Below are 23643 nucleotides of genomic sequence, written 5' to 3'. Positions count from 1 at the left end.
TTTCAGTTATTTCAGTCTTCTCTTAGTCAATCTAGCTAAAGGTTTGTCAAGTTTGTTGATCATTTTGAAAAAGAGCTCATGGTTTTGTTGTTTTCTATTGTTTTTAGTCTATTTCATTTATCTCTGTTTTATTCATTCATTCATTATCTCTGTTTTAATCTTTATTACTTCTTTTTGCTAGCCTTAGGTTTAATTTGTTCTTTTTCTAGCTCCTTAAGGTATAAGGTTGGAGAGTTGATTTCAGACCTTTCTTCTTTTTTAATGTGTTTACAGCTATAAAATTAGCACTGCTTTCACTGCATTGAATAAGTTTGAATATGTTGTGTTTTACTTTTCCTTTTTCTCAATTTTCTAATTTCTTTTGTGATTTCTTTTTAAAACCATTGGATGTTTAAGAGCATGTTGTTTAATTTCAACATATCTGTGGATTTTCCAGTGTTTCTTCTGCTGTTGATTTCTAATTTCATTCTATTGTGTTTGGAAAAGAAACTATAAGATTTCAATCTTTTAAAATTTATTAACATGTTTTGTAACCTAACATATGCCCTATCATGAAGAATGTTCCCTGTGCACTTGAGAAAAATGTGTAATTTCAACAATCTAAAATTGTTGGAAGGAGAATTCTGTATATGTCTGTTAGGTCCAACTTGTCTATAATGTCATTCGAGTCTTTCTTCCCTTATTGATCTTCTGACCAGATGTTCTATCCATTATTGAGAGTGGAGTACTGAAGTCTCCTACTACTATTGTAGAGTTGTGTACTGCTCCTTTCAATTCTGTCAATGTTTGCTTTATATATTTTACAGCTTGTTTATTTGGTATATTTATGTTTCTAATTGTCATAGCTTCTGGGTGAGTTAAATCAAGAATTATCATTGTATACCATCCTTTGTCTCTTATAACAGTTTTCAATTTAAAGTTTATTTTGTCTGATATTAGAATAACTACCCCTCCTGTCTTTTGGTTACTATTTGGATGAAATATCTTTTTTCATCTTTTCACTTTTAACTCATGCATGTCCTTAAACCTAAAGTGAATGTCTTACAGACAGTGTTAAGTTGGCATGCCGTGTGTTGTTTTTAATTTATGCTGCCAATCTGTATCTTTTGATTGGAAAGTTTAGTCCATTTACATTTAGATGTATTAATGACAGGGAAGGATTTACTTTTGCTATTTTGTTTTCTGTATGTCTCATGGCTATTTTGTCCCTCATTTCCTCCATTACTGCCTTCCTTTGTGTTATGTGATTTTTTAGTGACACATTTTGATTCCTTTCTCATTTCCGTTTGTGTATATTTTATAGATATTTTCTTTATGAAGATTACATATAACATCCAAAAGTTATAACAATCTACCTTAAACTGATACCAACTTAACTTCAATTGCATTAAAAAACTCTCCTTTGCAGCTTTGTCCCCACTTTTGTGCTTGATATCAAAAATTAAATCTTTATATTCATTATTCATTAACACAGATTTATATTTATTTTCATGCATTTGTATTTTATGTTTTTAAAAGATTTTATTTTTAGGTCATCTCAACACCCAGCGTGGGGCTTGAACCCACAACCTCGATATCAAGATTGCATGCTCTACCAACTAAGCCAGCCAGATGCCCCTGCATTTGTCTTTTAAATTAAAAAAAAAATAGGGGTGCCTTGGTGGCTCTCAGTCAGTTAAGTGTCCAACTCTTGATTTTGGCTCAGGTCATAATCTCATGGTTCATGAGTTTGAGTGCTATGTTGGGCTCTGTGCTGACAGTGTGGAGCCTGCTTGGGACTCTCTCTGCCCCCACTCACCTCTCAAATAAATAAATAAACTTAAAAACAAACTGTGAAAGTTTCATTAAATAAAAAATAAAAAGATTTATAAACCAAAATAATAGTAAGACTGGTTTTTTATATTTGTCCCTGTACTTACTAGCACTGGAGAATTTTATATTTTTATATGGTTTTGAGTCACTGTTAGAGTCCTTTAATTTGAACTTGAAAGTCTCTCAGCATTTCTTTTAGGGAAGGTCGAGTGGTAATAAACTAAGCTTCTGTTTGGGAATGTTTTAGTTTCTCCCTCAGTTTTGAAGGACAGTTGTGGCTGATATAGAATTCTTTGTTGATGTTCTTTTCTTTTGGAACTTTAAACATATCATTCTACTGCCTCCTGGCTTGTAAGGTTTCTGTTGAGAATCTGCTAATAATCTTACTAGGGAATCTCTTGTACACTACAGGTCATTTTTCTCTTGCTGCTTTCAAGATCTGACTTTCTCCAGTTTGATAACCTGTCTCAGTGTGAGTTTCTTTGGGTTTACCCTACCTGGTGTTTGTTAAGCTTCCTGTATTTGCATATTAATATCTTTCCTTTGAATTTGGGACATTATTATTTCAGTCATTATTTCTTCAAATAGCTTTGTCCTTTTCTCTCTCTTCTTTTGTATTCCTACAATGTGTATATTGGTCTATTTAATATGTTCCATGAGTTCCTTAAGCTATGTTCATTTTCCTTTGTTTCCCCTCTTTTGGTTTGTTGCTCCTCAGATCTGTCTTCAAGTTTGCTGCCCAAATATGATGACTCTTTCTAGTGACTTTTTTTTTTCATTTCAGTTATTATATTTTTCAGGTTCAGAGTTTCTACTTTGTTCTTTTTATATATACATAATTTCAATCTCTTTGCTAATATTTTAATTTTGTTTATATGTTGTTTTCCTGATTTCCTTTAGATCTTTGTCCATGTTTCCATTTAGCTCTTTAAGATAGTTGTTTTAAACTCTTTGTCTAGTAAATCCTATGCCTGTGTTTCTTTAGAAGATTTAATTTGTTCCTCTGAATGAGCTAGTTTTCCTCTTTCTTTATAAATGCCTTGTACTTTTTTGTTAAAAATTGGCCATTGATAAAACAGCCACTTCTAGTCTTTGCAAACTATTATTGAAAACATTCATTAATTAGCAGGCTGTGTCTTGAGTCTTAGGAGCAGCTCAGGGTAAGGATTAAAAAATTGTCTTTGGGGGCCGCCTGGGTGGCTCAGTCTGTTAAGCGGCCGACTTCGGCTCGGGTCATGATTTCGCGGTCTGCGAGTTCGAGCCCCGCATCAGGCTCTGTGCTGACAGCTCAGAGCCTGGAGCCTGTTTCAGATTCTGTGTCTCCCTCTCTCTGACCCTCGCCCATTCGTGCTCTGTCTCTCTCTGTCTCAAAAATAAATAAACGTTTAAAAAAAATTTTTATTTTATTTTATTTTTATTTTTATTTTTATTTTTGGGACAGAGAGAGACAGAGCATGAACGGGGGAGGGGCAGAGAGAGAGGGAGACACAGAATCGGAAACAGGCTCCAGGCTCTGAGCCATCAGCCCAGAGCCCCACGCGGGGCTCGAACTCATGGACCGCGAGATCGTGACCTGGCTGAAGTCGGACGCTCAACCGACCGCGCCACCCAGGCGCCCCAAAAAAATTTTTTTTAAAAAAATGTCTTTGGTCATTTTTGGTTATGTGTGACCAGGGCCTGTGTGTTTGGGTGTGTATGTTTTCCGATATCTCCTGTATACACAACTGCTTTTAAATGTCTTACTTTCTCAAAAAGTCTCATCTCAGCCTCTTCTCAGGGCTTTAGATATATTCTACTGTATTCCTCTACTGTAATATACACTCCCACTACTGCTTTCATGCACAATGGGGCCTATAACTGTCTTCAACAGCTTCTGCCAGTCTGAGATCCAAGCTATGCCACCTTTTCTTACCTAAGCACTGTCAGGTGAAAAAGAAACCATTCCCTCCGGCAGCTCACAGATAGGTTAGAAAGTTGCAAAGGAGTTCCACACTGCTCTTTCCAACCTGAGAGGGAGGGAACAGGGAACTGTTACTTCCTCTTCCTGGCTGTGCTGTGCCAGGAAATGGGGTGAGGCAAGAATGGGTAAAAATGCCATGAAATTTCCTACAGTTTTGAATATAGCTTCTCCTTGATTGGGAATTTGCTTGATAACTGTAGATCTTTGATTTAAATAGCTTCCATAAAGTTATTTTAATCAGTGTCTAGTTTTTTAAATCCACCCATGGGGAAACATATACCTAGAGCTTCCAGTCTGCCATCTTGCTGGCATCACTCTTTGATTTCCTCTTTAATACAAGAGTTATTTAAAAATATATTTTATATTTTAAAATGTCCATATGGAGAGATTTTTATTAGCTACAACCTCATTGTTACTTTCTAGGGTCTTGTCTTTTGTATTAATTAGAGGCATGTAATCTAGTCCTTGTGGTTTCTATTAAAATACATAGTTATTTAAAAGTATGCTCTAAAACGTTTTTTGAAAGAGTGGGTATTTTCAGTTATTATATGGTTAAATACATTTATTAAGTTAAAGGCTAAATAACTGTTAATCAAATAATTTATATACTTCCTTTTTTTGCCTAGTTGATCTATTAATCTTTGAGAGAAGGATATTAAGTTTCCCATCATGATTGTAGATTTGCCCATTTCTCATCATAAAAGAGTTTTGTCTTTGTTATGTAGTGACTATTATACTTTCCTCATCGATTGTTCCATTTTGTTTTCCTCAATGCATTTGCCTTGAAGTCTATTAATATTTTGCCGTTCTTACTTTTTGTTATCATCTCCCTGATGAGATTTTAAATATATTTTATTTTTAACCTTCTATGTATTTTTGAATTTTATAAATATATAAAATTATATCTATAGCAATAAGCATAAATCTGAATCTAACATTTCATTTTTACCTTTTTTTTTGTTTAAAAGGAAGTTTTACGTTTGGCTTTATTTCTTACAGTTTATGTTAGGTTTTATATTTGCCATGCTTAGTTTCTTTTACCTCTTGCTATACACTCATATTTCCAATCATTTTACTGAAATAATCACATTTTCTCAGTGATTTTTTAAAAATTTCTTTTAGTTGTTGCCCTTAAATTTTTGGCTAAAATTTTAAGAACACTTTTTTTTGGCATAAATTTGAAATCTGACCAGGATATCCAAATTCTTTTTTGATGAAATATAATGCTAACACAATTACCCCCACCCTCCCAATGTTTTATTGAAATTATATGAAATTTTAGTGTTTGATTCTTATTAATTTTCTTATACCATCCCTTTATATTTCTCAGAATCCTTTCTTTATAACTGCATTAAGTCTCTCAACTAAACCATCAATAATTATTTAGACTTAAATATAAATTTTTCAGTTCCTAGATGTCAGCAGATGATTTATTTCCCCTCACATATTGATATATTAGTCGTTGATTACAACTACAAGTCAAAATTATTTTCTTGCAGATACATCATATGAATTTTGTCACTTTGACAACTTCTGTTGTCTTCTAGAATTCTTTTTTTTTTTTTTTTTATATGTTTGTATTTATTTTTGAGACAGAGAGAGACAGAGCGAGACAGAGCATGAGCAGGGGAAGGGCAGAAAGAGGGGGAAACACAGAATGCGAAGCAGGCTCCAGGCTCCGAGCCGTCAGCACAGAGCCCGACATGGGGCTCGAACTCATGTACTGCGAGATCATGACCTGAGCCGAAGTCGGATGCTCAACGGACTGAGCCACCCAGACGCCCCTGTTGTCTTCTAGAATTCTATAATGCAGATGAAAAGTCAGTTCTTCAAAGTCTATTTTGCAGGAACAGTGGGATTTGCAGAAATGAGTGGGATTCTCATTTGTTGGTAATCTGTTTTGTTCTTTTTTTCTTTTTTTTTTTTTTTTTTATAAATAATTTCCTCTCCCTCTTTCTCATTCAGGCATTGTTTAGTCCCCTTATCTTTGGAACTTAGAAATATCAGCAAGATGTGTTTCTGTTTTTTCTCCTGCTCTGTCACTGTGTTTTCAAATATTCATTCCTTTTATTTTCCATATCAATTTTCACTTTCAGTCTTCTCCATTTTATTACTCAGACCTTGTAATGAGTTATTTGGTAACACTTTTAAATTCTAAGCGTTTCTAGTTTTCTTTTCCATGCACTTTTTTTCAGGGTGCCCTATTCTTATTTTATTTCCTTCAGGGTCAGTTTTTCATCTTGGCCCTTTTCTTTCATACTGCTGGTTTTATTACACTGTCTCACAATTATTTTTTTTTTAATTTTTTTAATGCTTATTTGAGAGAGAGAGAAGAGTGTGAGTGGGGTAGGGGCAGAGAGAGAGAGGATGACACAGAATCCAAAGCAGGCTCCAGGCTCCAAGCCATCAGCACAGAACCCAACTCAGGGTTTGAACTCATGAACCATGAGCCAAAGTTGGAAGCTTAACTGACTGAGCCACCTAGGCGCTCCATAAAAGGTCTCATAACTCTTAGTTTTTCATTCATAATTACAAATGAAGAACTGGGTGGACTGCACAGGAAAGCTGGTCTGGATTTCCATGAAGGTACATAAGTCTATTTAATCATTTCCCCGTTTTGTGTTCCACAGAGACCTGGGAAGCAATCCTTCAGGTTCAGTTCTGCTTTATGATCTGATCCTAATGCCCACTGTAAAAACCTTTTGTCAGTCGGATTCCCCACTTATTTATAAAATTTATGAAACAATTCTTTCAGTTTTGATCAAGGGGCATCTGTTGTAGGCCAACCTCTCTTTATATTGGGTATGGGAGAGGAAATTGTTTTAGAGTTAGCACATTAATTAATTTCTAACAAGAATTCACTCTGGTCTGTTTCTACATCCTATAGTTACTGACCCCAAGCTTGAAATTTCTCTGTGCTCTCCTGCTGACTTTGGATTGTGGCTTTTCTCTGCCGGTTTCTTGATTACACAGATGCTGTTGTAAGACAGATTCTGCCTTCTACCTTCTGAGAGTTTCTCCAAACTTCTGATCTACTAGTAGTGACCTTTCCTATCTTCCTGCAGTATGATGGGTTTGTTCCCTTTTTTTTTTTTTTAAGTTTTTACTTATTTATTTTGACAGAGCGAGCAAGTGCAAATGGGAGAGGGGCAGAGAGAGAGAGAGAATCCCAAGCAGGCACCATGCTGTCAGTGCAGAGCCCGAGATGGGGCTTGAACCCACAGAGCCGTGAGATCATTACCTGAGCCCAGACCAAGAGTTGGACACTTAACTGACTGAGTCACCTGTCCTTCTTAAATCAATCCTGTCAAAATGGGATTCTGAGATAGAAAGAAAATAAATTGCCGTTATCAGCCTGCCATTTGGGTTCAGATCTGAATACAATTTTTAATTACATTTTTTTTTTTTTTAAGTAGGCTCCATGCCCAGCAGGGCCCAACTCATGACCCTGAGATCAAGAACTGAGCTGAGATCAAGAGTTGGATACTTAGGGGCACCTGGGTGGCTCAGTCGGTTAAGCATCTGACTTCAGCTTAGGTCATGATCTCACAGCTTGTGAGTTCGGGCCTTGCATTGGGTTCTGTGTTGACAGCTCAGAGCCTGGAGCCTGCTTTGGATTCTGTGTCTCCCTCTCTCTCTGCCCCTCGCCAACTCATGCTCGGTCTCTCTCTCAAAAATAAATAAACATTAAAAAAAAAAAAAGAGTTGGACACTTAACTGAGTCACCCAGATGCCCCTTAAATGCAATTTTTTTAAATAAGGTTTTCTCTGTCTTCTAATCATAGTCATATTATAAAAGCAACTTAAGAGAATCACAAGGGGGTATTTTCAGATTCAAAGTATTTGCAAGTCACTTTAAATTTTGTCAGTATTATACCTGTCAATTGCTTGAAGATCATTGGCTGGATTCCAAGTAGGATCAAACAATACAACAACATTGGCACCAACAAAATTGAGGCCTAGTCCACCAGCCCTGAGGAAACAGAATTGGGCACATTAAAATAGCAAAAGCATAGTCATTGCCTTCTAATTCAATTGTGCCAGGTTTCTGTAACCAAATCAACACAATACTGCATTAACATCATAAAAGATGATTAAAACACAAACATGCCACAAACAAAACAGCTACAGAATAGTTTTTCTACCATTCTAGAATAATCCTAAAAGAAATTGACCATTAAAGCCCACGTAAATAGGTTGTACTGTTTTTTTTTTTCATTGTTTTGGATATTCAAATACGATGCTGTAAGGTCTTCCTAACATAATTTTTAAAAATTGTAAGTATGGTCCAACTAAATAAAGTAATATACACATTTTTAAAAACCAAGGCAGAAGTAGATGCACTTCTTACTCCTCTCAGTAAGTGCAGCTTAAAATGCTGGGCATCATATATAAAATAAATGTAAGACCTGAAAGGTAGAGAGAACAAAGCATGGCTAGAGACTATAAGAACTAAGGAAGGACATGGCAGTGAGTTCTCCAGCTTTGTTTTTGCTTAAAAATCCCAGACTGGGTTCTGGAGAAACCAGCAAACTGGAAATGCCAACAGTCAAGACCAAAAAAAAAAAAAAAAAAAAAAAAAAAGGCCCAAGAAAAGCCCTTTTCCTTTAGTTAAGAACCAGGAAAGGTATAGACTTTTAACACAGAAAATGTTAGATAATAACCCGCCTATTTTTGGAAACACCATGGAAAAAAAATCTATGACCTGAAACCCAACCTGGTCAGTAAAGGCTGAGTGAGATTAGATCTCCACTCTTGCTTGACTAAAATGGGGTGCCTCTCACCTCCACTCAGAGGATATCACAGAAGACCGAGGAGCTGGGACATTCATTTCTGCCCAGCTATAACCCAGTCGCCTCTGCAATGTCAGTGGAGGACGTACAGGAACAGTAATCAAGTGCCTCACTCTTGGGATGTCAATAAAAGCCAAGCAAGAAACATGGATTCCCATCCCTATGTGGCTGGCATGATGTTTGGCTAAAATAGAGGGGGAAAGCCCCTCTATAGATAGATAAACTCAAAATAAAAAATTACAAAATGTGTGAAGAAACCATGTACCATGAGCAAGAACAAGAGGGAACAACAGAAGGATTAGCAGCCCCAATTCAGGAGTTAACAGAGCAAAAATGCCATTTAAAAAGGGATTTTAAAAAATAATGATTGAAATTACTAAAGAAACAAAAGAAAAGCTAGAAAACATAAAGAACAAAATATAAGTAAAAATGATTAGGCAGATTTGAAAAATACCAATAGGGCTTTAAACATGAAAAATACAGTCTTTAAAAACTCACTAAATGGGTTAAATAGAAATTTCTAACATAGAGATAATTAGGAGCATTATGGCAGATCTCATCAAATTAGACGGGGGTGAGCAGACAAGGAATGGCAGATGACAGCTTGTCTAGAAGTTCTGTACTATTTGAAGTATTGTTGAAGGCATTTGTTACTTTGGAGACATTATTTAAGAAATTAAGCATGTTTATGTACTTTATAAAACTTAACAGAAGACAATATCCTATGTCATTTAATGCTCGTAGGTAAGGGCTCATATGAGAAATTACTCCTTGAATCCATTCACAGGAAAATGGGAATCCAGAGTGCCTCTCAATGCAAGAGTTCAAGGAGAATTTCGGTGTTCAATAGTAAGTAGCGCATTCATCATATATATAATTTTATGCCTCATTTTAAGTAATTTTTTGTTGACTTTTTACATTTCACATGTTTGCTTTTAACTTTTTTTTTTTAAAAAAATTATTATCCTTGAGAGAGACAGCACAAACAGGGGAGGGGCAGAGAGAGGGGACAAAGGATCCAAAGCAGACTCTATGCCAAAGCACCCAGCCTGATGTGGGGCTCAAACTCACAAACTGTGAGAGCATGACCTGAGCCAAAGTTGGACGCTCAATGACTGAGCCACCCAGGCACCCTGCTACGTTTGTTTTTAAAGTCCTCTGAAATTCTTTTTGCAAGATAGTGGGGGTAAATCTATAAAGTACTTATTACATTAGATGTCAAAAGTTAAGGATTTGTTGCCCCCCAAAAGGGATTAATCTTCTTAGGTGTTTATACTGGCATAAATCTTGCTCTAAAGTGTATATATTCTTTAAAAGGTTTTAATGAGAGATTCATAAATAGGTGTTAGAACTGACTTAACTTTTATAAAACCTATTAATGTAGAGCTGCTATGGTTGAGACCAGGTAGACAGAGGGAGGAAATACCTGGCCCACTAACCCTAGTGAGCTCTCTAGGGCTGCTTGAGCATACTTGAAAAGCCACTGCTACAAATGATTCTTAGTTATTTGATTAATAACTCAATTACTCAATTAAGTCTGACTGTTCTGACCACAGACATGAATAAAAACACTACCACAGAAAATTCCTGGGAGGAAACATCCATTTCTTTTGATTGTTATCTTTATAAACCCAGACATATAAAGAGAATCCAGTGATGATAAGGAAATTGAGAAAAAAGGTTAGGTAAAACTCAAGATATTGTTATTTCAGTCATAATTAATATAATAGCATTTTTGCTGCTTCTCCTCAAAGCCAAATAAAACAAGGCAATATAATCATAACCATTGAAAATTAATCCAGTAATAATTTTTAAATTACCCTAAATCTTAAAAGCAATTACATAAAAATCAAGTTATCAAATTTTATTTTCTTACATTGTGGAGACAAGGCAAATGTTAACATCTTGTGTACTGTTGAACTCTTTCACGATCTTGATTCTTTCCTCTGATTTCGTACTTCCATCAAGTCGTCGGTAATCAAGGCCAGCTGCCATACAGTATTGCTGCAGAACATCAAGTAACTAGAGAAAAGGTATGGAAATGGGCAAAGACAAATGTATGGTTTAATAAATTTCGTACCACTATAGAGAGAAGATTTACTAAGTATTAATAATTGCTGCTCACAAGTTCTTTCTTATAATTACAAGAGCAACAAATATCTTCCTGACTTCTGGCTTATGTATTTCTCCCCATTATCCTGAAACTGACTTTAATATTCACCAATGTTTGTTTTTTAAATCAATCTTTCAGGGAAAAAAAAATCAAACTTTATTTTTTTTTGAAACTAAAACCAAATAAAAAGTATTGGCCAAATAATTTATGTAAGTGAATTTCATTATTTGTGCTATTTTCCAAGTTCTAAAATCTCTTACATGCCTTAAAGAACACTTTAATTATTAATAAAAACATCAACAGAGAATTAAAAATTTTTGAGTTTGCTCTTTGACAGTAATCTTGATATCATTGAGATTTAAGTGTCTGTTTTAAAAGTTGCTTATGTCACTACTATTTTCTACAGTATGTATAAGATAAAACTGTGGCTGGACACTGTTATGTCTCTTAGGATTTATGCCTCAAGAGTTAGGGCTGGGCCAATTAAGAGTATATACTTCAGAAGGAACTTACCTTGGTGGAAAAGGAGAAAAGAAGTATTTTATCTTTGTTTTTCCTACAATGATTTAAAAGCTGCTGAAGGACCTAGAAATGAACCACAGAAATCAACCACCAATGAACCAGTTACAACTAAAAGCACACTTTATACATATAAACATCACTAGAGAATTTCTTAAAAATTATTTTTATACAACATAACCTCAGTCCTCTTTCCTAATTCCCTTCATTTTTGCCAAGTTAGAGAAATAAAGTATTAGATATTACATGAAATGTTATTCATCATCATACTGTCAATAATGAGGTAAGGTTCCCAAAGACTTTTGTTTCATCTCATCTGGTTTTAATAAAAAGGAAACATTTTAGATTATGGGATGCATTTAAATGAATTAATTTAATTTCCAAAAAACACTTTCTTTATACCTACAATATGTTCAGAAACTAAATTACAGAAGAGCATTCCTGTTAGGAAGTATTTAAATTTTTTCTAGATAGACATAATGAAATGTGTTTAATTACATCTAGGTCTTGATATTTGTTTTCTTAAAATAATCAGTCACATATACACCTCTTCTTATTTTATCCTCTCTGCTTCTCTATTTACAGTAAGTCCTGACTTCCAGATTTGATTCTGACCTCAAAATGTCAATAATTTGCCCCAAATACAGTGCTTTTAGGGAGGAAGCAAATAATCCAAACCTGTGTATAACAGTATCACTGTTATTTTTAAAATAGGCATTTCCACATCTGGCAGTGACAGTTCCAGAACACTGTGGAAAAGTAATCCACAAAGGAAAGAAAAGGAATTTTCTGTACTAAGCCTAAAGTTTTTCTGAATTATGCAATAAACACTTCAATTTTGTTTATTCACTGATAAGCATTTAAACTTAAACAAAAAATCATATTCAATATAACACTCTTTAATAATTGACTAAGAGAAGATATTGTGCTAACTCTGACCCCCATGGTCCAATCCCTCAGAAAAAGCTATAGAAAAAAAAAAAAGCTACTCAAATAACCAAACGGTGATAAAAATGTCACAGATCAAGTCAACATAATTTTAATACTTGCAAAACTTATAAAGTAAGTTTTGCATTAGCTTTATTTTTTAATAAAATAACTGATTCTGTATAAAGGATGTGCATTTGAACTTCACATAATACAATAACTTTTCAAAATTAAAGACTTTTTTAGAGCAATTTTGGATTTTCAGAAGAACAGAGTAAAATATACAGAGAATTTGCCCAGAATCCCTCTCCCGCATCTTATATCCCTGCCCCTCCCTGCACAAAGTTTTCCCTATTATTAACATCTTGCATTAGGGTGGTACATTTGTAACAACTGATGGACGAATAAATTGTTATTAATAAATTATTATTATAAACTATTATTAAATTATTAACTATTATTATTAACTAAAGTCTGTTAACATTATTTATAATAGGGCTCATTCCTTGTGGTGTACATTCCATGAGTTTTGACAAATATATAATGACATGTATTCACCATTAAAGTATTATATGGAATTGTTTCACTGCCCTAAAAATTCCCTGTGCTCCATCTATGTATCCCTCCTTGCAAACTCCTGACAACCATTTATTATTTTATTTTCTCTACAGTTTTGCATTTTCCAGAATATCATAGAGTTAGAATCATACAGTAAGTAGCCTTTCAGACTAGCTTCTTTCACTTAGTAATATGCATTTAAGGTGACCATGTCTTTTCGTAGCTTGATAGTTCATTTCTTTCTATTGCTGAATAACAGTCTATTGTCTGAATGTATCACAACTTATCTATTCATCTACTGAAGGACATCTTGGTTGCTTCCAAGTTTTGGCAATTATAAATAAAATTGCTAAAAGTATCTGTGTACAGGTTCTTGTGTGAACTAAGTTTTTAATTTACTTGGGTAAATATCAAGGAATGCTGTAAATAACAACGTTCACACTAAGAAATCTTGAACGTAACTTTTCTCAAATTAGTCAAGCCTAGAGAAGAACATGACCCCTATATGATCCCAACAGCACTAAACTTGGTTTTCTAAGCCTTTTCCCCCACCCCTCACAGTAAGTAGCTCTGTGGTATTTCCCAAGGGAAGGGAAAATGAGGATTCTTATCAGGGGAATAAGTGCAATTTTTGACCATCTGTTTGAATAGTAGTTGAGGTCAAAAAAGACCTTCACATTTAACAGAAAGAGCTGGAGTTCATGAGTATAGTTCTGAGGGTATGAAGGGTACAGTGAGCATTATATCAACAAATAAATTGCAGCTGTAGGCTGACCTATAATAAGAGAAGCAGAACTAGTATCTTTCATCACTTGAATTCAAGAAGTACATGCAACTTGGATTTCTTAACCCCAGAGACAATAGATTATAAGCCTATACATTTTGTATCACGAAATTACCAGGTGATGTTGATAATCAAATGATGAAACACAATTTTAAAAATATAACCTTAGGTTATTAATATCAGTCTCTTTCTTGTTGGTGTTCTCTCACAAAGTAAATTATAGGCGCCTTTCACATATAAAGACATCAACCCAGACTCCATCAATAATTCATGCTTGCTTTTTCCCTTCTAAAACTCATAACAAAAAAATGTAATAATTATTTTAATCAGACATTATTTCTAAATATACATTAATGAGTAGTTATAAAATTCCATTTAATATCAAGAGTAACTTTTTAGTGAAGAGTCACAATGAATGATATTTAAATATATAACAATAGATAATACAGTTTTCATAAGGAGGCCATGATTTCTGAAAATATTCTATTGGCTTGAATTATGGGATAATAAGTGCTCAGTTCCAAATTAATTGAACTTTTTATATAGTTTTATTTAAAATAAATAAAGTCGGGGCACCTGGGTGGCTCAGTCAGTTGAACTTTCCACTCTTGATTTCAGCTCAGGTCATGATCTCACAGTTTGTGAGATCAAGCCGTCAGGCTCTGTGCTGACAGCATGGAGCCTGCTTGGAATTCTCTTTCTCCATCTCTCTCTGTCCCTCCACCATTCATTCTCTCTCTTTCTCTCCCAAAATAAGTAAACATTAAATAAATAAATACGTAAATAAATAAAAGTCAATAAAATGGATGACAAAAATAGATTTATTATTGTTAGGAAATATTGGTAGGGAAATTACTACTATTAGTTTGAATTATTTATTGTGATAATAAAACAGAATATTCTCACTAATACAAACTTATTTATTTAAAAATACACAACTCTCAACAAAGTGGGTATAGAGAGAACATACCTCAACATAATAAAGGCCATATGTGACAAGCTTACAGCTAATGTAATATCCACTGGTAAAAACAAAGCTTTTCCTCCAACATCAGGAATAAGACAAGGATGCCTACTCTTGTCACTGTTATTCAACACTGTACTGGAAGTCCTAGCTAGAGCAATAAGGCAAGACAAGGAAATAAAAGGCATCCAAATGGCAAAGGAAAAAGTAAAAGTGTCTCTGTTTACATATGGCATGATCTTATATATCAAAAACCTAGACTCCACAAAAAACTGTTAAAAATAACAAATTCAGTAAAATTACAGGATACAAAATCAATCTACAAAAATTCATTGCATTTCTGTATATTAATAAGGAACTATAAGAAGAAGAAATTAAGAAAACAATCCCATTTACAAATGCATAAAAAAGAACCAAGTAAAAATAAATTTAACCAAGGAGATGAAAGGCCTATACATTGAGAATGATAAGACACTGAAGAAGACACAAATAAATAGAAAGGTATTCAGTGTTCGTAGGCTGAGAATGTTGGAAAATGTCCATACTACTCAAAGCAATCTATAGATTCAATGCAATCCCCATCAAAATTCCAATGGCATTTTCCACAGAAATAAGAACAAACAATACTAAAATTTGCATGGACTCACAAAAAAACCTGAATAGTCAAAGCAATCTTGAGAAAGAGCAACAAAACTGGAGGCCTTGTTGGAAACCACACTTCTGATTTCAAACCATACTACAAAGTTATGGTACTATATGGTACTATATGGTACTGACATTAAAACAGACAGGTCAATGGAACAAAACAGAGAGTCCAGGAATAAACCCAAACATATATAGTCACTTAATTTATGACAAAGAAGCCAAGAATATACAAAGGGGAAAGGATACTCTCTATAATAAATGGTGCTGGGAAAACTGGACAGCCACATGCAACAAAAGAGTGAAATTGATCTCGATAAGACATCTGCACCCCCATGTTTACTGCAGCATTATTTATAACAGCCAAGACTTGGAAAAAATGTTAGGTGTCTATTGACAGATAAATGGATAAAGAAAACATGAAATACACATATACAATGGAATATTTGGTCATAAAAAAGAAAGAAATCCTGGCATTGCAACAACATGAATGACATTATGCTTCATGAAATAAGAGAGACCAAGAAATATAGATACTGTATGATCTCACTTATACGTGGAAACTAAAAAAAAAAAACAAGTTTGAGGGGTGCCTGCATGGCTCAGTCGTTTGAGCATCCGACTTTCGCTCAGGTCATGATCTCACCATTCATGAGTTCAAGCCCCGCATTGGGCTCTGTGCTGACAGTTCAGAGCCTGGAGCCTGCTTCAGATTCTGTGTCACCCTCTCTCTCTGCTCCTCCCCCGCTCACACTTTGTCTCTCTCTCTCTCTCTAAAAAATAAATAAAAAATTAAAAAAAATTTTTTTTAAAGTTTGAATTTATAGGTGCAGCGAACAGATTGGTGGTTGCCAGAAGTTAGGAGTGGAGGCAGACAAAATCGATGAAGGTGGTCAAAAGGTACTTTTCAATTGTAAGATAAACAGGTGCTACGGATTTAATGTACAGCATGGTGACTATAGTTAACAATGCTGTATTATATATCCGAATGTTGCTAAGAGAGTTGATCTTACTAGGCCTCATCATAAGAAAAAATAACTATGTGTGGTGATTGATATTAAATAAACTTATTGTGATAATTATTTAGCCATATACATATGTATCAAATCATTATTTTGCACCCCTAAAACCAAAACAATGTTATATGCCAATTATATCTCAATTAAAAAAATATATACCCAAGTATTTAAGGTAATCTTCTTGGCTTTTATTCTATTTTATTGAATTTAGAGGTCCAAGTAAACTACACTATGATGAATTTATGTAGATTAACTGCTAAAAATATTTCCAGGGTTTTAGAAACAAGAACAACCTACCTCGAATTACTTCTTATTTTATTTATTTAGCCAAAAGAAATAACTTACTCTTTAAAAAATTAAACCATAAAGTTGAGAATTGTTCTGTAATAGTCTCTGAATCCATAAAGATTCTTGACAGTTATTAAAGAGTTAAACAAGCAAAGTCTGCTGCGAAAAGGCTGGAAGCTGTCAGCAATCATGCAGCTGTCACAGGCCTACGTCATGGGTGGAGAACCTAGCCATACTTTTCACACCTTCCCTTAGTAATATATCACCAAGGGCAGCACCTACAGGTCAGTTTCCTAGTGTACAACAAATGCTCCCTTGCCACAAATGAGATTAGCAACCTTCCAATACAGATTGGCAAGTGAAACCAAGAGGCAGAAAATTCAGTATAGACAGAAAGGTCTTGTCCACCTTGAACTCTTTAAGAAGTTCCTTTCTCTAAGTCCAAGCTATTGTATAGCCTCCTCCTTGTATCTGGCATTAGCGTTTGTATTTCTGGTAGATTATCTCCTTAAACATTTGAAGACAAGCTATTATATATGCAGCACAACAGCGCACATTTTTAAGCAGGCATACGTCTAATACATTGATAAGGAGAGTCTAAAGTGTATTTGATGTAACCACTAAGTGAGACCCTACTGCATGTATGGTTCATTGTGAGCTAGTAAATGCTGACACAGCTGCGCCAGTCATCTTTGGCCAGTCTCTTCTGAATGATTGGGTATCTGTTCTGATTAGTTGGTGTCCCTGTCACACACAAAATATTTTGAATATCATCCTTGTGTGTATGCAGCCTGAGAGAAGAGCACTTACCTTCATCTTACCACTGTATTTTGGGTCAGAGAGTGTTTCAAAGGCTGCATCTTTGCTTTTCTGCACAAAATCTGGGAATTTGGAAAATACCTGATCACATATCCTTTTGATAAGTGTTTCCTTAAGGGGAAAAGGTAGAAGAAAAGAAATTTCAACTTAACACATTTAAACCTATATAAATTGAGATTGTTTATGAAAAAAATTCTATTTAGAAGGAACATATTACTTTGAAGAAATTATCTTCTCTAAGTCAGACTAATAATTCAGAAAACCTTAAAGTGATAATGTTAATTACATATGGTTTTGATGAGTTCTGAGATAATGATAGGACTAATAATGTTATCATTATTCTTTTATGATTTCCAAAACAAGAAATCAAATACTTCCTAAAGAGCAAACAGTACTATCAAAGAACAATATTAAATTCTTATTAAATTTTAAAATTACATTTAAACAGCATTAAGATTATAACACAAAAAGAAAATAGAAAATCATTATGTAAAAAGCTTTAAAGAAGTTTTTTAAATTTATGTTGTGCTCTAGAGTAAGATACAATCGAAATGACCAAAGTAAATGATTGCATTTGTCTAAACTTTGAAATTACTCATTTATGCCAGCTTGGGAAATACTCCTAATATTTAATATACAGGTTATTACAAATACATTTTAATCCAATAGATTGAACAGATGGAATTAGACACATGATTAGTGGAAGAGGACTGACTCATCAAATATCTTACTTAGTAATTACATCAAAATATGTTAGGAAAACGAATATATGAACGTTATCACAGGTATAAAAAAAGAACTGTTATTTTAACTTAGGTTTTAGTTTTCTCACTTCAATTAAAAACATATGAGCATATATTTCTTTGACACCTAAATTTGAAAATGAGCAAGTTCAGTTTCCTCTTTAATTGCATACAAAAATAAAGATATCTTTATTGGCTAAGACATTTTATACCAAATATAAAATCTTTATACCAGTAGCATCATGAAGAAGTACAAAAAGCCAACTCAAACCTGTTGTTTGGAGGTGCTAGCAGTCTGCAGTAGTGCAACATGGTTAGCTACCTTTTGAAGGACTGCAAGGTAACTGAAATACAAGGTTTTCACTGTTTCGCCATGTGAATTGGTCTGTAACCAGAAAGACAGAAAATAAAAACAGCAAGGAACTAACATGGCTATGTAACTACTTACTTCATGAAATCTATCACTTACACTAGTATTTATCATCTGGTTACTACTAACACAATACATTTTGAGAAAATAATGGTCAACTGTTACACAAAATATCCATGCATCACTAATGTGGAATCATACTTTTGGTGAACCATAATACAGTGATGTTTAAAAAATAAAAAAAAAAAAAGAGGGGAGAAAGTCCTCATTTCAGAAAGTATTTATCCTCATGACACACAGTGATAGAAATGCTGCCAGAAGAGGTCCCTGGTAATAAAACTATGGCATGGAGGCAGGGCTGTAACAGAGCCCTTCACTATTCTCATTTATATTCCAAGGCTTCCTAGGAAACTGTGCATTTACAAAAAAGTGAGGTGGCTAAAAACAGCAAAATAAATGAGAGGTGGAACAAATATCAATCTAGAGAAATATTTATTTAGGGTCCCTCTATGTACATGGATATTTGATAGATAACTTGATAATAAAATAGGTGAAAACAGGCAGGAAATATAGATAGGTTAAAAAAATACAAAGTATATTTGTTTCTAAATAAAAATAAAATATTATACCAAAACACAGTTCTTATTAATATTCTATCAGAATATTTTAAGCCTGCTATCAAAGAGTAAGTTTACTAGTAAGGGATAATGAGAAAGTTTTAAAAATTAGATGAAATTTCAAGATGAAAGTAGGCTACTTTCTAATAAAAGTTGAAAGGGAGGATATCAAATTGAAGCTACTAGTTTCTGAGAGCTACTGAAAAACTGGTTTATTGAAAAGATATATGAATACTGTATTTTGCTATGATTACTATTTGATATTGTAAAATATTTTTGAAAACTATTCCTTTTTATTAATTTATGGTTTCTAAATTTAGGGAACTGAGGAAAGGTTATTTTATCTGCTCCTCACTCTTACAGTAGAATAGACAACTGTGTAATCAAAACCAAGATCGTGACTATACCACACAGAAATGCTTGCCTTGAAACAACAATTTCTCTTTTTCCGGCCACTGTTACAGCTACAAGGCTCAGAAGACTGAAGTATCAAAGTCACATCTTTTGTTTCTAATACTGTTTGATAGACAGCTTTCTGAAAATCTGTCAGAGAACAATACACCATCTGCCAAGATAAAACACAAGGTGATTATCGGTACTTTTTTATAGTAGTAATAGTCACAATGCACAACAGATTTTATAAATTTTAAGAGTGAAAACTGCTGATAAACTATTTTTCTTTTAGATACATTATTATGACAAATTCTCCTGATTTTCCTATACTCTTTGCTACCATCTTACCCTAAACTACATAAATATAACTTTATTTTCAAATAAATCTCACAGAACTTTTTTTTCAACTGAAAGGAATCAAAATATGAAAAAATAAGTTAAGTGTTTTCCTTATATATTTCTATATAGAATGTACTCTATATTTCAGGGTTTCATACTATTAGCCCATCATGCAAATATATGACTACAGTTTAGGTCAGATAAAAAAGTAAATGAGAAAAGGGAAAACTTTAGAACAATCGTATGAATAGTATTTAATGAATTACTTGAAAATTTATACTAAAAACAGCATAAAGTATTTGTATTTTATATCCTGGTATAAATTTCTAATATTAGTAAAGGTAAGAATTAAAAAATACACATAAAACAACTACAAGTTTCTATTTTGTGTCCAATTCCAAGAAAAGAAGAAAATATGATAAAATAATGCCACTAAGTTATGTGGGATATAATTTACCTTAGATTTCTAGTAGGACTGGAAACTGGTAAACGTCTTCTAGATGTAGCTCTATATAATCAAGGTCATAAAACTCATAATAAGATTTTGAAAAATGTGAACAAAAAGGAAAAACCATCTATCTATAAATATTTATGTATTTATATCACTACAACAGAATAGTATTGCTAAAAAATGACAAATTCTGTTGTTTCTTTTGCTATAAAGAAGCTTTTTAGTTTGATTAACCTCACTTTTTAAATTTTTGCTTTTGTTGCTTATGCTTTTGATGCCATATTCAAAAAAATCATCAGCAATCATCACAAGATCAACGTCAAGGAGCTTTTTCCCTGTTTTTCTAGGAGTTTTACAAGATCACATCTTGTGTTTTAATCTTTAACCCATTTATAGTTACTTTTTGTGAGTAGTAGAAGACAGGAGTCCATATAAATATACAATTTTCCCACTACCACTTATTGAAAAGAGCATCTTACTGAGTATTCTTGGCTCCCTTGTCAAATGTTAGTTGACTGTATATACATGGGTTTATTTCTGGGCTCTTTATTCCACTCTACTGGTCTATGTGTCTGTTTTTATGCCAGTACCATACTGTTTTGATTACTATAGCCTTGTAATATAGTTTGAAATCAGGAAATGTGACACCTGACAACTTAGCTGTTCCTGCTCAAGATTGCTTTGGCTATTTTGGGGTATATGGTGGTTCCATACAAATTTTTGGACTGTTTGTTCTATTCCTGAAAAAAACTGCCATAGGAATTTTTATAGGGATTGCATGGACATTTTAACAATACTAATTCTTCCAATCCATGAACATGAATATCCTTCCATTCATGTGTGTCTTCTTCAATCTCTTTCATCAGTTTCTTATAGTTTTCAGTGTATAGGTCTTTCACCTCCTTGGTTAAATTTATTCCCAAGTATTTTAAAACAGGTAGTAACATTTACTAAACACTTCTTACATGCCACACACTTCAGAGCAACCATGTGAGGCAAAAACTATCACCATTCCCATTTAACAGATGGGAGCCAAGGTTTGAGAGACTTAGCAAATTGCTCAAGGTCATAAAACTCGTAAGTAGGGAGTCAGGATTCAAGCCTATAATATTTGACTCTAGAGCCCAAGCTCTAGACACTCTGTGCACAACTCTTTCTTCATATTTTAGTTGTTGTTCCTACTGGATAGACAAATAATATACATAAAATTGCACAAAATATTTTTAAAAGTGAGGGTTCATTAAGTATTCCAATTAAATGACAATATCTGCTTTAGATCAAAAAGTCAAATGTTGGGGCACTTGGGTAGCTCAGCTGGTTAAGCATTCAACTCTTGATTTCGGCTTAGGTCATGATCTCACAGTTCACGAGACTGAGTCCTGTGTCAGGCTCCGCAATGCGTGGAGCCTCCTTGGGATTCTCTCTCTGCCCTCCCCTGCTCGCACTCTCTCTCAAAAATAAAGAAATGAACTTAAAAAAAAGTCAAACATTTTATCATTTTCCCCAACTTGCATATCAGTAACATATTTTCCTTTCAAGTCTATCTTTTTAAAGTAATAATCAACAGGACATCCTAAGACTAGAGAGTATTTGATAGCATTGCCCTTATTTGGGACAACATTAATTAAACTTAGTTCATGGTAATTTATAAAACCTTTTTTCCATTACCTGAGCAAGAAGAACTACCAGATTAAAAACTATACAAGAGGACCACAACATTAAAAAAAAAAAATCTCTTAAGGTTTACTCTTCAAATGTTCTTAAATAATTAACAGAATTTAATTATAACTCTCCTAAAGTTCTTCAAACTAAGTTAGTTGTATAACTGCAAATGGCATTCTAAAAAAAACAAAGCTTTTAATCACTGTGGTCCTATGGCTGTAATTAAGGTCTCATGGACTATATTGGGCTGTGGATAGTAGGCAATATATGAAGGATAAAATATGAATGGATAACAAATTAGGGACAGAGCTCTTCTTTTCCAACTGAGGAAGAACTGCAGCAAAAGCCTTCTTATAAGAGAAATGAATTTAATGCATACTAACAATAAACCTGCTAGCTAACCTGCTAGATTGGGTTCAATTAACATTTTCTGAAATTTTGTACATAATATTTTTTTCCATACCACTCAGGCAGAAAAAACCCTATATTCATAAAATACCATAGGAGACAGATTTTCTTTTAAAAAGAATTTGTTCAGGAAAAAAATAAAATATGAGAAATTAATAATTTAAACAAATGCAGTTCTCACCCGGTCTTCCTTCTTAGGCAACTGATCCTTGATCAGAGTCTTGGTACGCCGGAGAAACCAGCCAGACATCTTCTTTGCAAGCCTTTGCATGGCCTTTCGGCCAGTAGCTAGTTCTCTTTTTGTTGCTGTGTGTCTCTGACCATGTTCTACTGGGTCAGAAAACTGCTTCTTGAAGTAGATCCTACTACCTAAAAGTCCTGGCACAGCCCTATATAAAGGCAATAACAAAAATATTAGGGCTTTGGTCAATTATCTAAAAAGAAACACATTGACTTCTTTCTGAGTCTAAGAAATAGTACTAGGTCGATGGTTCATGAATGGTAACAATAACAAAATAAAAGAAAACAGAGTGTTCTTTCTTTATGACAGTTTCAGTAAATAACTATAAGATGACAGAATTGGTAAATACATTCAGATATTTACTTCAAGGACCGAGACTAACATATAAAGAAAGGTTTTCATGGGACTCTACTCAGTATATCATGTTTGGGACAAATACATCTGTAAACATAGCTGTATTTGGGTCCCCCCTCCCCACCCCAGAAACTATTAATTAGCAAACAAGGTAACACTAAGTTAAAGAAATATTAAAAATTTTCCAAAACATAAAAAGTGTTTTTACTCACCAGTCCATAACACACCACAGTTCTTTCATGTTGTTCTGAAGAATGGTTCCAGTGAGGCCAATGCGGACATTACATTTTAAAGCTTTCATAACTTCTGTTACTCTAGCCTTAGGATTCTTAATTCTATGAGCTTCATCCACAATGACAGCTGACCATTCCAAACTACAAAGTGAGAAAAAAGGGGGAAAAAGTTTAGAAAACTTATCCTACATGGTGAATGAATACCTTATTACATTTATGTAAGTGCAGAACATCTTTTGGGGTCATATAATATGTTAAATAAAAGCTCAAGTTCTGGAATTAGATGGTCAAAGTTTAAATTTAATGTCTACCACTGACAGCTGTTGTAGGCTTAGGTGAGTTACTTCTCCGTGCCTCAGATTACCCCTGTCTTTCTGACAGCTTTCTTGAAACAGGAGCATACTATTATTAGCTTCTAAGTGAAGTAAAGTCAAATCCTAGATCTGACAAAAATGGTAAATCTATATCAACTTTAATAAATACATCAAATGTAAACGGATTAAACACTCCAAATAAAAGGCAGGTTATCAGAATGGATACAAAAGCAAGATCAAACTATACCTTAACCACTAAAGGCTCACTTTAAATATATAAAAATATATTCAAATAAAAAGATAGCAAATGATAAATATTC

The 23643-nt window shown here is 33.8% G+C and overlaps 1 protein-coding gene across 2 annotated transcripts in view; it reads right to left on the bottom strand.

Moving 5' to 3' along the window:
- ERCC6L2 (ERCC excision repair 6 like 2) overlaps nucleotides 1–23643 on the bottom strand; it is a 134435-nt gene that overhangs the window by 53982 nt on the left and 56810 nt on the right. For both annotated transcript variants that reach the window (XM_043566817.1, XM_043566816.1), the window contains exons 5-12: nucleotides 22989–23150; nucleotides 22363–22570; nucleotides 19353–19493; nucleotides 18213–18326; nucleotides 17190–17309; nucleotides 11192–11263; nucleotides 10442–10587; nucleotides 7650–7745 (exon numbers count right to left, since the gene is read on the bottom strand). In XM_043566817.1, the coding sequence (XP_043422752.1) occupies nucleotides 7650–7745; nucleotides 10442–10587; nucleotides 11192–11263; nucleotides 17190–17309; nucleotides 18213–18326; nucleotides 19353–19493; nucleotides 22363–22570; nucleotides 22989–23150 (1059 nt within the window). The remainder of the gene's footprint in view (nucleotides 1–7649; nucleotides 7746–10441; nucleotides 10588–11191; nucleotides 11264–17189; nucleotides 17310–18212; nucleotides 18327–19352; nucleotides 19494–22362; nucleotides 22571–22988; nucleotides 23151–23643) is intronic.

The sequence above is a fragment of the Prionailurus bengalensis genome, chromosome D4, assembly GCF_016509475.1.
Source record: "Prionailurus bengalensis isolate Pbe53 chromosome D4, Fcat_Pben_1.1_paternal_pri, whole genome shotgun sequence".
In the NCBI taxonomy this organism is placed as follows: domain Eukaryota; kingdom Metazoa; phylum Chordata; class Mammalia; order Carnivora; family Felidae; genus Prionailurus; species Prionailurus bengalensis.
The sequence above is the reverse complement of the archived record's forward strand: the minus strand, read 5'-3'. Positions and strand labels throughout refer to the sequence as shown.